Source organism: Amblyraja radiata, chromosome 8 (genome assembly GCF_010909765.2).
Source record: "Amblyraja radiata isolate CabotCenter1 chromosome 8, sAmbRad1.1.pri, whole genome shotgun sequence".
Taxonomy (NCBI): Eukaryota; Metazoa; Chordata; class Chondrichthyes; order Rajiformes; family Rajidae; genus Amblyraja; species Amblyraja radiata.
Genome location: NC_045963.1, coordinates 65528913 through 65542314, shown reverse-complemented (window position 1 = coordinate 65542314; position 13402 = coordinate 65528913). Strand labels below are relative to the sequence as shown.

The following is a 13402-nucleotide window of genomic DNA, read 5'->3' as shown; positions in this document are numbered from 1 at the left end:
CCTTAAAGGGATATTTTTATGGCATGTATCACCTCCTCCCAGAACATCATCTGAGTGTGCATAAATTGAGTTTAGTTTGGTTTAGTTTAGTTTAGTTTTGAGTTACAGCCCAGAAACAGGCCCTACAATCCCCCAAATCCGCACCGACCAGCCTTTCCCGCGCACTAACACTGTCCTACACGTTAGGGGCAATTTACAATCTTCACTAAAGCTGTACATCTTCGGAATGTAGGGGGAAAATGGAGCACCCGGGGAAAACCCACGTGGTCACGTGGTGAACGTACAAACTTCATACAGACAGCACCCATAGTCAGGATTGAATCCGGATTTCTGACGCTTTAATGCAGCTGCTCTACCGCCACACCACTGTGTCATCCGGTGTTGATCTAGCAGCCGAATAACTGACTCATTGTTCCCATCTGCCACCAAAATCAGATCCAAACCGTAACTCATAAAGTCCATTAATTTGCTATAATTGACAGAATGATTCTTTATCTCTGGGTCGTCCTTTCCCTTCCCGCTCCGCTGCCCCCTCAGTTTCCTGCGGACTATACTGGCCATCAGGATGTACCTGACAGTGACAGTATTGAGCAGCAGGATTTGCATGAAGGGGACGACGGGTTAAAATGCGGTGCCCCCAGACAAAGGCTGCCCACACCGGCGAAGTTATGAAATCAAATGATGTCCTGCAGAAGTCTGACCTGTACCTGAAGTACCAGGGGATGTTGGTTAACACGCTCAGCACACTCACTACTGCAATAACGATGGCTGCACCTTTCTCAGTGCAGTATCTTGTCTTCAGTTTCTGGAAGCAAATAGCCACCATATGGTCGAAGGTGAAGGCAACAGTGAACCAGAGGGAGCAAGCCACGGACATGTAACCCATGGTATATACGATGTTACATTCAGGAAGGAAATACAATTAATATATGTGGTGAGAATGACTTGAAATCTGTCGATCCACTATTGTCATTGCACAAAATACCAGGTGACAGCTTTAGAGAGTCCACACCATCCATGTGATAGTTTTACAATTGCGACCACGTTGGCTGTGAATTTAAGAAAAGCAAACACCATTAATTTGACAAATGAAAGGAAGCAGGAGGAGGCTTTGTTAACTTGCTAGTTTAACAGTTGACATGAAGGACATGGGCTGTCAAAATGGGCAGACAGGTAAAGTGCAAATGAAAGACAAGCTGTAACGAGATTGGAATTGGATTAACTGGTGCAATCAAATTCTTCAATGTGGACTCAAAAGTGTGTAATGAGATTTCCATCTTTTACCTGTAATTTTATACGGCTTGGTTGTACTCGTATGGGATAATTTGACCTTGATGCAACAAACAAAATGTTTCACTCAACTGGGTACGTATCAACAAAACAAAACAAGATTTATACCACATATGCAGAAAAAACATTGCAATTTCATATATACTCAGAATCATGTGAAAAAAAATCTGACAATAGATTAAATACAAAATGCTGGAGTAAAGCCCCTGTCTCACGGTGCGAGTCCACCCATGAGTGATCCCGAGTGAAAGAAAAAATCAAACTCGTGGTTTTCTACGAGAATCCAAATTTATGCTCACGAGTTTAAACGAGTTCCCACGTGTATGTCTAAGTTTGCCGTTTACTTCTCATTTCTGCGATGTACCAAATTCCTCTCCCGAGTTACCAAGTTCCTCTCCCAAGTTACTCTTAAGCCAACAACGACTACCGACGTGTGGAAAAATCATCACATGGTAAAAATGATGCCATGCAGTTTTTTTTCACTATAAAAAGCCTCCCATGTTTAAATTTCTTAGGGTTACGGAATCAAGGGATATGGGGAGAAAGCAGAAACTGGATACTGATTTTGGATGATCAGCCATGATCATATTGAATGGCAATGCTGGCTAGAAGGGCCGAATGTGATCACTTCCATTATGTAGAGAGTCTCAGAATGTTAATAGAGATTCCATTCCGTTTACATTGCGCTTTGTGCTGGGATCAAATCTTAGCCCAAAGTGTACATTAGGCTGCGAGGATTAATGTCAAAACTTCAAATTATTTAAAAGAGTGTTTTATCCGAACAACGGATCAGGGCAGATGCCAGCCCCTTTAAACATCACGGACAGCTCAGTGTGAAGTGGTGCTGGAATTATATATGTGAAATAGTCTTGGGAATTTTATTATTGATCCTAAATGCTCTATTTAAATTATAGATCGTTTAGTTTGTTGTGAAGTGGCGCCGGATTTAACGCCTCAGTCTATTAAAATTGAATTATCTCACTGAACGAAAACATGCAATATGTTTCCAGGCAAATATCCAGTGGTTGAGAATTAAAGAGCAGTCATTTTAAACGGGCGGTTGTAGTCAATAATAGGGTAACCGAATGATATTTATTCATTGCTAGAGAGGACGATGTAAACGTGAGGTTAGTGAGCAGCCTCTAACATTAACCGCTCCTCGTACTGTTCTGTTGTGTAGGAAGGAACTGCAGATGCTGGTTTACCTCGACGATAGACACCAAAAGCTGGAGTAACTCAGAGGGTCAGACAGCATCTCTGGAGAGAAGGAATGGGTGGCGTTTTGGATCGCGACTCTCCCGGTTGCTACCTGGACCTACCTGATCTCCTGGTTGCCAAACACTTCCCATTCCCACACTGACCTTTCTGTCCGAGGTCTACTCCAGTCAGAGTGTGGCTAAATGCAAATTGGAGGAACAGCATTTCATATCTCGCTTGGGCAGCTTACAGCCCAGTGGTATGAATATTGATTTCTCTCACTTCAAGTAACCCCGGCATTCCATCTCTGTCTATCCCTCCTCCACCGAAGTCGCACCAGCTGCTCGTTTTCACCCAACGAACAGCGAACAATGATCTGTTTCCTTTATCATCGTAACTTTTTTGCATTCATTGTTCTTTATCTCTCTACAATACATCATCATCTATATCTTTCGTTTCGCTTACCAGTCTGTCGAAGAGTCTCGACCCGAAACATCACCCATTCCTTCTCTCCAGAGATGCTGCCTGGCCCGCTGAGTTACTCCAGCTTTTTGTGTCTATCGTCGCCTTTCTTCAGACTGTTCCGTTGTATTGACCGGAAACGAACGATGTGACAGTACCGGCGACTTAATGAATGAAATGGAGACACGCGGAATTAAATGGACTTGGAATAACTGAGGTGGTGGGGTTTTATCGAAAAGTGACTACATGAAATCGGTGGAAGGAAACGGGCCGGCGAGGTTTCGGGTTAGGGTCCTTCTTCAGACTCCATGACCCGCTGAGTTCTTCCAGCTGTCAAATGGAGGCATGGGGGACCACAGATGCTGGCATGTTGAGTGAAACACAAAGTGTTGGAGCAACTCGATGGGCCTAATTCTGCTCCTATTGTAGACTAGTGCATGTTCCTTTAACATAGTGACCTCACCACTACTAACCACTCCCCATATCACCAGTATAATTGTAACCTCCCCACCTCTAGATCGCTCTCTAGCTCCGGTGACAGACCACGGACAGCTAGGGCAGTAATGTGTATGAGTAGTGTGATTAGTAATAAAACAGTAGTGAAGACATAGTGCGCTTTGACTAGTCTTTACATGGTGTCATAGTAGTACCTTGCGCCTCCTGTTTATCGGGTTTTATTTAGTTTTCGCCCAGTTCCCTACCCTTCATTGTTTCTCTCCCGTGTCTTTACCATGGCCAACTCTTGTCGCAAGCCTGATATGCTGGTTTTCGACTCCGACATTGCCCATCGGTGGGCTGTCTTCCGACGCGACTTTGAGCACTACATTGCGATTGCCCATCCTGATGCCACCCCTGCGACGCAGTCACACCTGCTCCTCAACTTGGCTGGCCCGGAGGCCCTGGAACGATCGGAGTCATTTGAATACGCTGCTGGTGAGGATGCTCGGGACCCGGTATGTCTTTTGGCTAAGTTCACCGGTCTGTGCGACATTCCCACCAACTGCATTCTAGAGCGATTTAAGTTTTTCACTAGGCGCCAGAGCCCCGGTGAGCACATTGATCAAATGACCCGGGATGTCCTGGTGTTCGGTCTCCAGGACGAGAAACTGCGGGCTGAACTTCTAAGGAAGCCCGATCTGACTTTGACCGAGGCTCTGCACGCCTCTCGCATGGCGGCGGCTGTCGCCTCCGTGGTATCGCCTGCAGCTCAGGACATTAACGTTGCCATTGTTGCTGGCCGCCGGCGGATCGATGGCCCACCTCGCCAGCGTGGTTCCCCTGCCCCCTCGAGGGGCAGCCCGCGTCGTTGCCCCAACTGCAACTTTGCATCCCATCACTTTAATGTTTGCCCCGCGCTGGGGAAGACTTGTAATTTCTGCAAAAAGTTAAATCATTTTTCTGCCGCATGTCGCTCCCGTTCCAGCTCCCAGGAGAATGCTAAACAACCTTGCGGAGGCTGATAGCGCGCTCGGTTACAGTACCAGTCAGACGAACTCCCTGATTCTGATACCAGTTCCTCGCATGATGAATCAAGCATTTTTTCACTGTTGGGTGCACCTGCGCTGATAACGGATCCCTCGGTGCGTGTTACTGTGAATGGGTCGACCTTCCCAGCGAAAATCGACATGGGGGCGGTGGCCAATGTTATGTCAGTGAGCCTCTTTAAAAAGATACGGTCTGGTGAGAAGGTCACTCCCGACAACTCCCATCTACATGCCTATGGGGGAGGCGTGCTCGTACCAGTCGGGAAGGCAACTCTTATCTGCAAGGTTTTGAAGGCCTCTCGGCCCCTCACTTTTTATCTGCTGGACACTGAGAACATCACGCTGTTGGGCGCCCGTGCGTGCCAGGACCTCGGTTTGGTCTCCTTTCACCGCGATATCCACTAGGTGCGGACCCTCCTGGACCCCTTGTGTGAGTACCCTGATCGTTTCGACGACGAGCTGGGCAAGCTGCCCTGCAATTACAAGATCGTTGTCGACCCAGGTGTCGAGCCTGTGATCCGCCCGCCACACCGCATCTCCTTTGCTATGAAGGACAAGGTAGAGTCGACTCTGCGCCACATGGTGGCCGTGGGCATCCTCAAGGAGGTGAGTGATCCCACCCGGTGGGTCTCCACCATGGTTGTTGCTGCAAAGAAGGATAAGAGTGAGCTTCGCATTTGTATAAACCCCAAGGACCTGAACCTTGCCATCAAGCACCCGCACTACCCCATGCGGACGGTGGAGGACGTCGCTGCACAGGTTGGCCCGGCCACTGTCTTCTCAGTCCTCGATGCCAAGAGTTCTTTCTGGCAGATACCACTGGATGAACGTTCCTCATACCTGACCACCTTCAGCACACCCTTCGGCAGGTTCCGTTTCCTTCGCATGCCATTCGGGATCAATTCTGCCAGCGAGGTCTTCCAGCGCACCATGGAGCACTCGTGCTATCATAGTCGACGACATCCTGGTATACGGGAAGGACGTCGCTGAGCACGACCTCCACCTCCGCCAAGTCCTGGACAGGGCTCGTGAGATCAACCTTAAGCTTAACCCTAAGAAGTGCCGTTTCCGCGTCCCAGAGGTCACGTACGCGAGCCACGTCTTCACAGCTGAGGGGCTGAAGCCTGACCCGCAGAAGACGGCTGCGGTCTCTGGGATGTCTGCACCCGCCGACGTGCCCAGCCTGCAGCGCTTTCTGGGCATGGTGAACTACCTGGGGAAGTTCATTCCCGACCTCAGTGAGCTGAGTGCGCCCCTGAGGGAGCTGATCAAAAAGTACACTGCCTGGGCTTTGTTCCCGAAGCACCAGAAGGCGTTTGACATCCTGAAGTCCAGGCTGGATAGTACCCCCACTCTCAAGTTCTTCGACTTGCAGCGACCAATTGTCCTCACCTGCGACGCCTCGAAGTTCGGTCTTGGTGCCGCCTGCCTGCAGCTCTACGATGGCCTGCAGCTACCTGTCTCCTACGCTTCTCGCACCATGACCCCCGCTGAGCAGCGTTATGCTCAGATCGAGAAAGAGCTCCTCGCCGTGGTGTTTGCCTGCTCGAAGTTTAAGGATTACATCCTGGGCAACACCTTCACTATCGAAACCGATCACCAGCCGCTGGTCACGATCCTGAATAAACCGATCCACGTCGCCTCATCCCGCTTGCAGCGAATGATGCTGCAGCTCCAGCGCTTCACGTTTCGGGTCGTGTACCGCAAGGGCAAGGACATGTTCGTGGCCAACACGCTGTCCCGTGCACCGCTGACGTCCACAACCTGACTCCCGTACGAATCGTCTGACCTGATGGTGTTAAACATTAATATTGTGCCTTCACAGCAGATGCAGTCCCTGGTCCAGCACACTGCCAGTGATCCTGCCCTGCAACAGCTTGCCGACGTCATCCGGCGTGGTTGGCCTGACCGTCGCTCATCCTTGCCGGCCGGTGCCATGCCCTACTTCCTGGTCCGGGATGAGCTTGTGCTGCACGACGGAGTGGTGGTGAAGGGCCACAAGGTTGTGGTGCCTGCTGCGCTGCAGGACCACTAATTTTAAACCGCCCACAGCGGCCATCCCGGGGCTGAGGCCACTCTGTCCCAGGCCCAGAGCCAGTTCTATTGGCCCGGCATGGCCCCGGACATCCGGGAGAGGGTCTCCGCCTGCTCCACCTGCAATAGCCTCTCTCCCTATCAGCAACGGCAGCCGCTTCTGCAACAGCCTGCCCCCGATCTGCCATGGATGGCAGTCGCCACTGACATCTTCGAGTGGCGTGGCAAGCACTTCCTGGTCCTTGTGGACTCCTACTCCAGCTGGTTCGAGGTGGACCAGCTGCCCTCCCTCACATCTGCTGCTGTCATTGGGAAGCTGCGCCGCCACTTTGCAACCTTTGGCTCCCCTGCGAGTTTGCAGTCGGACAACGGTAGCCAGTTTTCAAGTGCGGAGTTCCGCGATTTCGCTGCCCCCTGGAACTTTCGTCACTTCACCAGCAGCCCCGAGTACCCGCAGAGCAACGGCCTTGCTGAGCGCGCCGTCCGCAGTGCCAAGGAGCTGCTGGAGCATTGCAGACTTTCCCGGTCGGATTTTTACCTGGCCCTCCTCAACCTCCGCAACATTTCCCGAGACCCTGCCCTGGGCTCGCCTGCTCAGCTGCTCATGTCCCGCACCACGCACCCTCCGATCCCTGTGTCCCAGCGGTCCCTGGTGCCTTCTGTCCTCCGCCCTGCTGCCGTCCAGGAGCGCATTGCCCAAAAGCAAGAAATACAAAAACGCTCCCACGACAAGTCCTGCCGTCCCCTTCCGCGTCTGTTCCCTGGTCAGGTCGTCCGGATGTAGTCCCCCTCCGGACACTACCGACTGGCGGTTGTCGTCAGCTCTGCCGGCTCGCCGCGCTCTTACCTCGTCGACCACGAGGGTACCATCTACCGCCGATCCCGCCAGCATTTGTGGCTGGTCAATGAGCCCGTTCCGCCTCCTGCTGCCCCTTTTGCCCCCCCGATTTCTTCCTCTCTGCCTACCGCTCCTCGCATGCCCAGAACTCTGCCCTCTCAGCTCTTTGTGCCCCGCTCCCCTGCTGCCAGTCCGCCCTCGCCTGTTCGTTTGCCCGCCTTTGTGCCGGTTTCCCCTCCCCGGTCTCCGCTCCATCCCTCTCCTGCCCGATCTCTGGCTCGTTCGCCCGCTCCCGCTCCCGCTCCTGCTCCTGTTCCTGTTGTTCCTGCGGAGGAGGGGGAGGGCGTGTTGCGTACCCGCTCCGGGCAGTTGGTCATTCCGTTACGGGGAATTTGTTTAACTGTTGCCTGACTGTGTGTGTGTTTAACTGCTTGTAGCGTATGAGTCGTGGTCGCCCTGTCACTGCTGTACTGCTTTGTTTCCAAGGGGAAGGATGTAGACTAGTGCATGTTCCTTTAACATAGTGACCTCACCACTACTAACCACTCCCCATATCACCAGTATAATTGTAACCTCCCCACCTCTAGATCGCTCTCTAGCTCCGGTGACAGACCACGGACAGCTAGGGCAGTAATGTGTATGAGTAGTGTGATTAGTAATAAAACAGTAGTGAAGACATAGTGCGCTTTGACTCGTCTTTACACCTATGACATGAACTCACGAAGTGTCGAAGTAAGCCAGCGGGTCAGGCAGCATCTGTGGAGGGAATGGATAGGCAACGTTTGGGATCGGGTCCCTTCTTTTCGAGCCGAATCAACGTCTGTCCATTCAATCCGCTGATGCTGCCTGTCCCGCTGAGTTATTCCAGCGCTGTGTGAGTTCCTCCAACACTTTGTGTGTGTTTTATGATCATGATTCCAACATCTGCAGTTTCTTGTCTCTACATAAACTAGGCCTCAGCAACACTGAGTGTACTAACCTGGAATTATGTTGCTGCTGCCAAAACAAAAGTTGGCAATGTATGCACGGCAGATGTCCCATTGCGTGGGAAACGAGGTCTCCAGGGGAGACAGACGCAAAGTGCTGGAGTAACTCCGCGGGACAGGCAGCATCTCTGGACATTTATAAAGCATTACATTTTGGAACACAAGGAACTACAGAAGCTGGTTTACGAAAAAAAACAAAGTGCTGGAGTAACTCAACGTGTCAGGCAGTATCTGTGGAGAACATGGACAGGTGACGTTTCGGGTGAAAGAAGGGTCTAAAGTTTGAATAAGGGTCCCGACCCAAAACGTCACCTATCCAAGTTCTCCGGAGATGACTAATCTTCAACATTTCACTTCTGGCACTCAGGCCAAACCCACGGTAGACTCACGAGTCACTACAGTAAACTCACGGGCTACTACATTCTTACAACGAGTTTAAAAGTTTAAAATTTTAACTTCAAGAGTAAATTTGACTCGTGGAAATCTTTCATCATGTTGAAAGATTTTCACAAATTAACAAGTTTCCCGTGTACCTGCCGTTAGCGTTACGAGTCGCTAAGTTACGTCCACGAGTTCAGACGTTCCCGCTACGTTAATTCTACGTGATTACCACGAGTTTGATTTGTTTTAAACTCGGGATCACTCGTGAGTGCACTCGCACCATGAGACAGGGGTTTAACTCAGCGGGAAAGGCAGCACCTCTGTAGAAAAGAAATGGGTATATGTTTCAGGTCGAAACCAGAAACATCACCCATTCCTTCTCTCCAGAGATGCTGTCTGTCCCGCTGAGTTACTCCAACATTTTGTGTCCATCTTCGGTGGTTCCTTCTTACACATCGTGCAATAAATTGCTGCCTCTTTCTTGATCGAAAGATGCCACAATCACCTTTACAGACAACAAAATTATTCTTGAAGATTGGTCACTGTAATAATGTCAGTAAATGGTCTACAAAGGGTCTACATTCTTGTCACAGGTTACTGATGACTGTGAGGAAAGGCTGGGTTCTTTGATGACTGGACGATATGCATAGCTCTCAGCAATTCCATGTGATCTTGAGCAGAGGAATTGGCAAACCAAATGGTGAGAGGATGCTTTTTACTGTGCATCTGTAGATCATGGTAGGAGTTGCTGAGAGGGTTGGTGTGCTTTCTTGGCCGTAGCTTCAATGTGGGTGGTTCAGGACAAATTGTTTCTGATATTTAAGGCTAGGATCCTGAAGTTCTTTACCATCTCCGCTTATGGCGGTTAATTATGTTTATCTTCCCCATCATCATTCTCCACATCTGCTCAGCAGTTCTGGGAGATCGCTGCAGGATTTTCCTGGGGTAAAGTGTAATAACATTGTCAACATCCACCTGATAATATCTCCAATAAATATTTCCCATTGAAAGTTGCTAAACATTAATTTCTTGCCGATGAGCATGTACCCGGAGGGGAATTGGTTGGAATTTTGTGACAGAAAGAAGCGGGGAGGTTTAAGATGTCATGAAGTGGAATGGAGATATTTCAAGACTGGACGTCCATGGTGAAGATAAGGTGGTAAGGGGCAAGAATCGGAAATTGTTAAAATGGTGTAGGGCAGGAGAGGTGACCTGGATGTTGGTGAGGGGGAGACTCACAAGCGCTGCCGAACCGCCACTGGACCGTCCCCGGTCCCCGTCCCCCCACACTCGAGTGTCCCATCCCCGTCCAAGGTGGCGGCCGGAGACGTTCGGATCGACGGGACATCGGCCCCCACTCACACACACCCACCTGGAGAGGTTTCCAACAGTTTCTTCTTGCTCCAATTCTATAGGGGAGTTCAATTAAAAAAATGTTGAAGCCACGCGTAATCCAAATTGAAAGAGTGTGTGTTGGCCCTTTATTCATTTTCCTCTCGTACTTTCTAGTCTTTTCTTTTCTGGGCTCATGATTTGTGAGAATACATTTTGGAGAGATGATTTATAATTTATACTTTTATATCTGAAAAAAGGAAAAAAAAAGACAATCCTCCTGCTGCCTTTCGTCTTTATCCAAGACTAAATCCTTTAGGCCTGACTTATTTCGGGGTGATCAAAGGCCATTATGCTAAGTTGCAAGGTGAAACGACCATCGCCATACTGCCCACCGTATCTGTCAAACCGACACTTGGAATTAAGTCGGTACTAAAACATACATTTTCAAAAGTCCAGTAATGTCAAGTCTGATACCCACTCACCTACTCATACCCACACCCAAACCCACGCCCACACACTCACCCACTCACTCACTCACTCACTCACTCACTCACTCACTCACTCACTCACTCACTCACTCACTCACTCACTCACTCACCCACTCACTCACTCACTCACTCACTCACTCACTCACTCACTCACTCACTCACTCACTCACTCACTCACTCACTCACTCACTCACCCACTACCTCACCCACTCACACACCCACTCACACACCCACTCACACACACCCACTCACTCACACCCACACTCACTCACCCACTCACTCACACTCACACTCACACACACCCACTCACACACACACACACACACACACTCCCGCACACACGCACAAACGCACACACCCACCCACACACCCACCCACACACACCCACCCAGTCCAGACCGGTCCCTCCACCGACACTCCTCGACCGCATGCCCACAGGCCAGGAGCTCCACCGCTGGACCGTGGTACTGCCTGCCTGACCACCACGAGGCCAAGATGGACACCACGAGGAGCAGCAACAACATCCACCGCCTCTCCGCCTTCCCGGGTAAACCCAGGCCCGGACCACTGAAACTGTCGCCCGCGGCTGCCGACTCTCACCACTTCCCTGGGCTGCTGTCCGTATCTCTACTCCAGCCCCCCCACGAGCCTCCATCAGTGACTCCGCCGATCTGCGGCTCTCCACCGGCCACCAGCAGACCAGAGCCGTCACCTCACCATTGTTCCAGGCGCAGCACGAGGCCCACAACTTCCACGCCTCCACGATACAGACTGGTCTGACTCTGTTGGGTCCTAGTGCTCCTTCCCTCCTACTGGAAAGACCCAAAACTTTTCCTGCTGCCAAGGTTGGGGAAGTGGTCAACGTTTTCAGTGTCGTTCAATTTTATAGTGGGCTGGGTAGACGACTGGTTGGGTGATGGTTGATGTGGGACCTGGGTCATCTTGATATTTAGGGCTAGGCCCATGGCTCTGTATGTTTTGGCAAAGGTATTCAGAATGCCCTGAATGTCTTCTGCGGAGTGTGCTGCAATGGCGCAGTCGTCCGCAGTCGCTCCATGATGGCGGTGTTACTGACTTTGCTCTTGGCCTTCAACCTATTAAGGATGAAGAGCCCACCGTCAGTTCTGTAGAGGATTGGGATGCCCTGTGGCAGTAATGAAGGATATCAATTCCCCAATTTACACACAGGTAAAAGGCTTTCATCACTTTCTCATATATGTTTTATGAACGCTTGTAAATCCTGCACCTGACTATAACGTGAATGCTTGGATTCCATTCTTCAAAGTTCTTTGATCTGTTTGTTCAATCACGGGTTTGCTGGTCGGGACGATACCATTACCACCAGTCCTGGGTTGAATTTTTCACCTCTATCCCTAACTTTTAATGAACTTCAGGATGGCCTTAAAGGGACATTTCACGGCATTTATCACCTCCTCCCGGAACTTCCTCTGAGTGACCGCATAAATAAACGTGTTGGTGCAGGAGCTGAATAACTGAAGCATTGTTCCTAGGTGGTCTATCACAACATTGGTCACAAACTGTGCCATATACTGACCAGTAATTCGCTGAATTGACAGAATGACCACCCGTGTCGTCCATAACAGGATAAAACTGGCCGATATGGTGAAGAGCAGAATTATGGATTTTCTTCGATTCTTCATCTCTGTGTCATCCTTCCCTTCACCTCTGTGCTGCCCCCGCAGTTTCCTGCGGACTGCACTGGCCATCAGGATATGCCTGATAGTGACAGCATTGAGCAGCAGGATCAGCACAAAGGGGACGAGTGGGGTTAAAATGCGGTGCCCCCAGTCAAAGGCTGCCCACACCGGCAAAGTTATGAAATCTAATGATCTCATACAGAAACGTGACCGGTACGTGAAGTACCAGGGGATGTTGGTTAACACACTCAGCACACTCACTGCTGCAATAACGACGGCTGCACCTTTCTTAGTGCAGTATCTCGTCTTCAGCTTCTGGAAGCAAATGGCCACCGTACGGTCGAAGGTGAAGACAACAGTGAGCCAGACGGAGCAAGCCACGGACATGTAACCCACGGTATTTACTATCTTGCACTCAGGAGGGATATATATGTTAATTATGTTGACGAGAATTACTTGAATTACAACGACAAGTAGATCTGCTACTGCCATTGCCACAAGATACCAGGTGACACCTTTGGAGAGTCCACACCGTCCACGTGATAGTGTTACAATTGCGACCACGTTAGCTGTGAATTTGAGAAAAGCAAACAACAAAATTGACAAGTGAAGGTGAGCAGATGGAGTCATTGTTACGTATTACAGGTTCACTGGATTTCAAAACGTCAACAACTTTGCCACAATTCCCACTTGTCCCTCACCAACACGGTCATTCTCCAGCTCTTCATTTCATTACTTTTCTTTCGTCATTTATAGGGACGGAGCAGTGACCAAGATCCATTATAGAAATCTGTGTCATCGAGAGTTAAGGGGCAGTTTGACTTGACGGGTTAGTTTCAACAGTGGCCACATATGATGAGAACTTCTTTGGATGTCAAGAGCTTGTTTACACAGTTTAGCAACATAGAAAGGCATTGAATGAATCATGTAACATTGCAGACAATGATACTGTATAATTTATGTCTAGAGTCACAGTCATACAGAACAGAAACAGGCCCTTCATGCTAACTTCTCCAAGCCGACCAGGGTGCCCCCATCTACATTCATTCCACCTGCCTGCATTTGAACCATATCTCACTCAACCTTTCTAATCAATGTAGCTGTCCAAATATATTTCACATGTTGTCATAGTACTTGCCTCAACCACATTCCTCAGGCAGCCCGTTCCATATAGCCCCCAAACACAGTGTGAAATAGTTACCTCTCAGATTCCTATCAAAATGTTCCCATCACGTTAAACCTTTGAACT

General features: G+C 49.8%; 1 protein-coding gene across 1 annotated transcript; it reads right to left on the bottom strand.

Moving 5' to 3' along the window:
• Positions 1 to 11868: 11868 nt before the first annotated feature.
• On the bottom strand, positions 11869 to 12783 carry LOC116976524 (probable G-protein coupled receptor 139). The gene has a single exon (XM_033026416.1). It carries the CDS (start codon positions 12781 to 12783, stop codon positions 11869 to 11871), a length of 915 nt encoding a protein of 304 aa, XP_032882307.1.
• Positions 12784 to 13402: the final 619 nt, after the last annotated feature.

What these genes read in the sequence shown, in the direction of transcription:
- LOC116976524 (XM_033026416.1), bottom strand. Translation starts at nt 12,783, where the DNA reads ATGACTCCATCTGCTCACCTTCACTTGTCAATTTTGTTGTTTGCTTTT.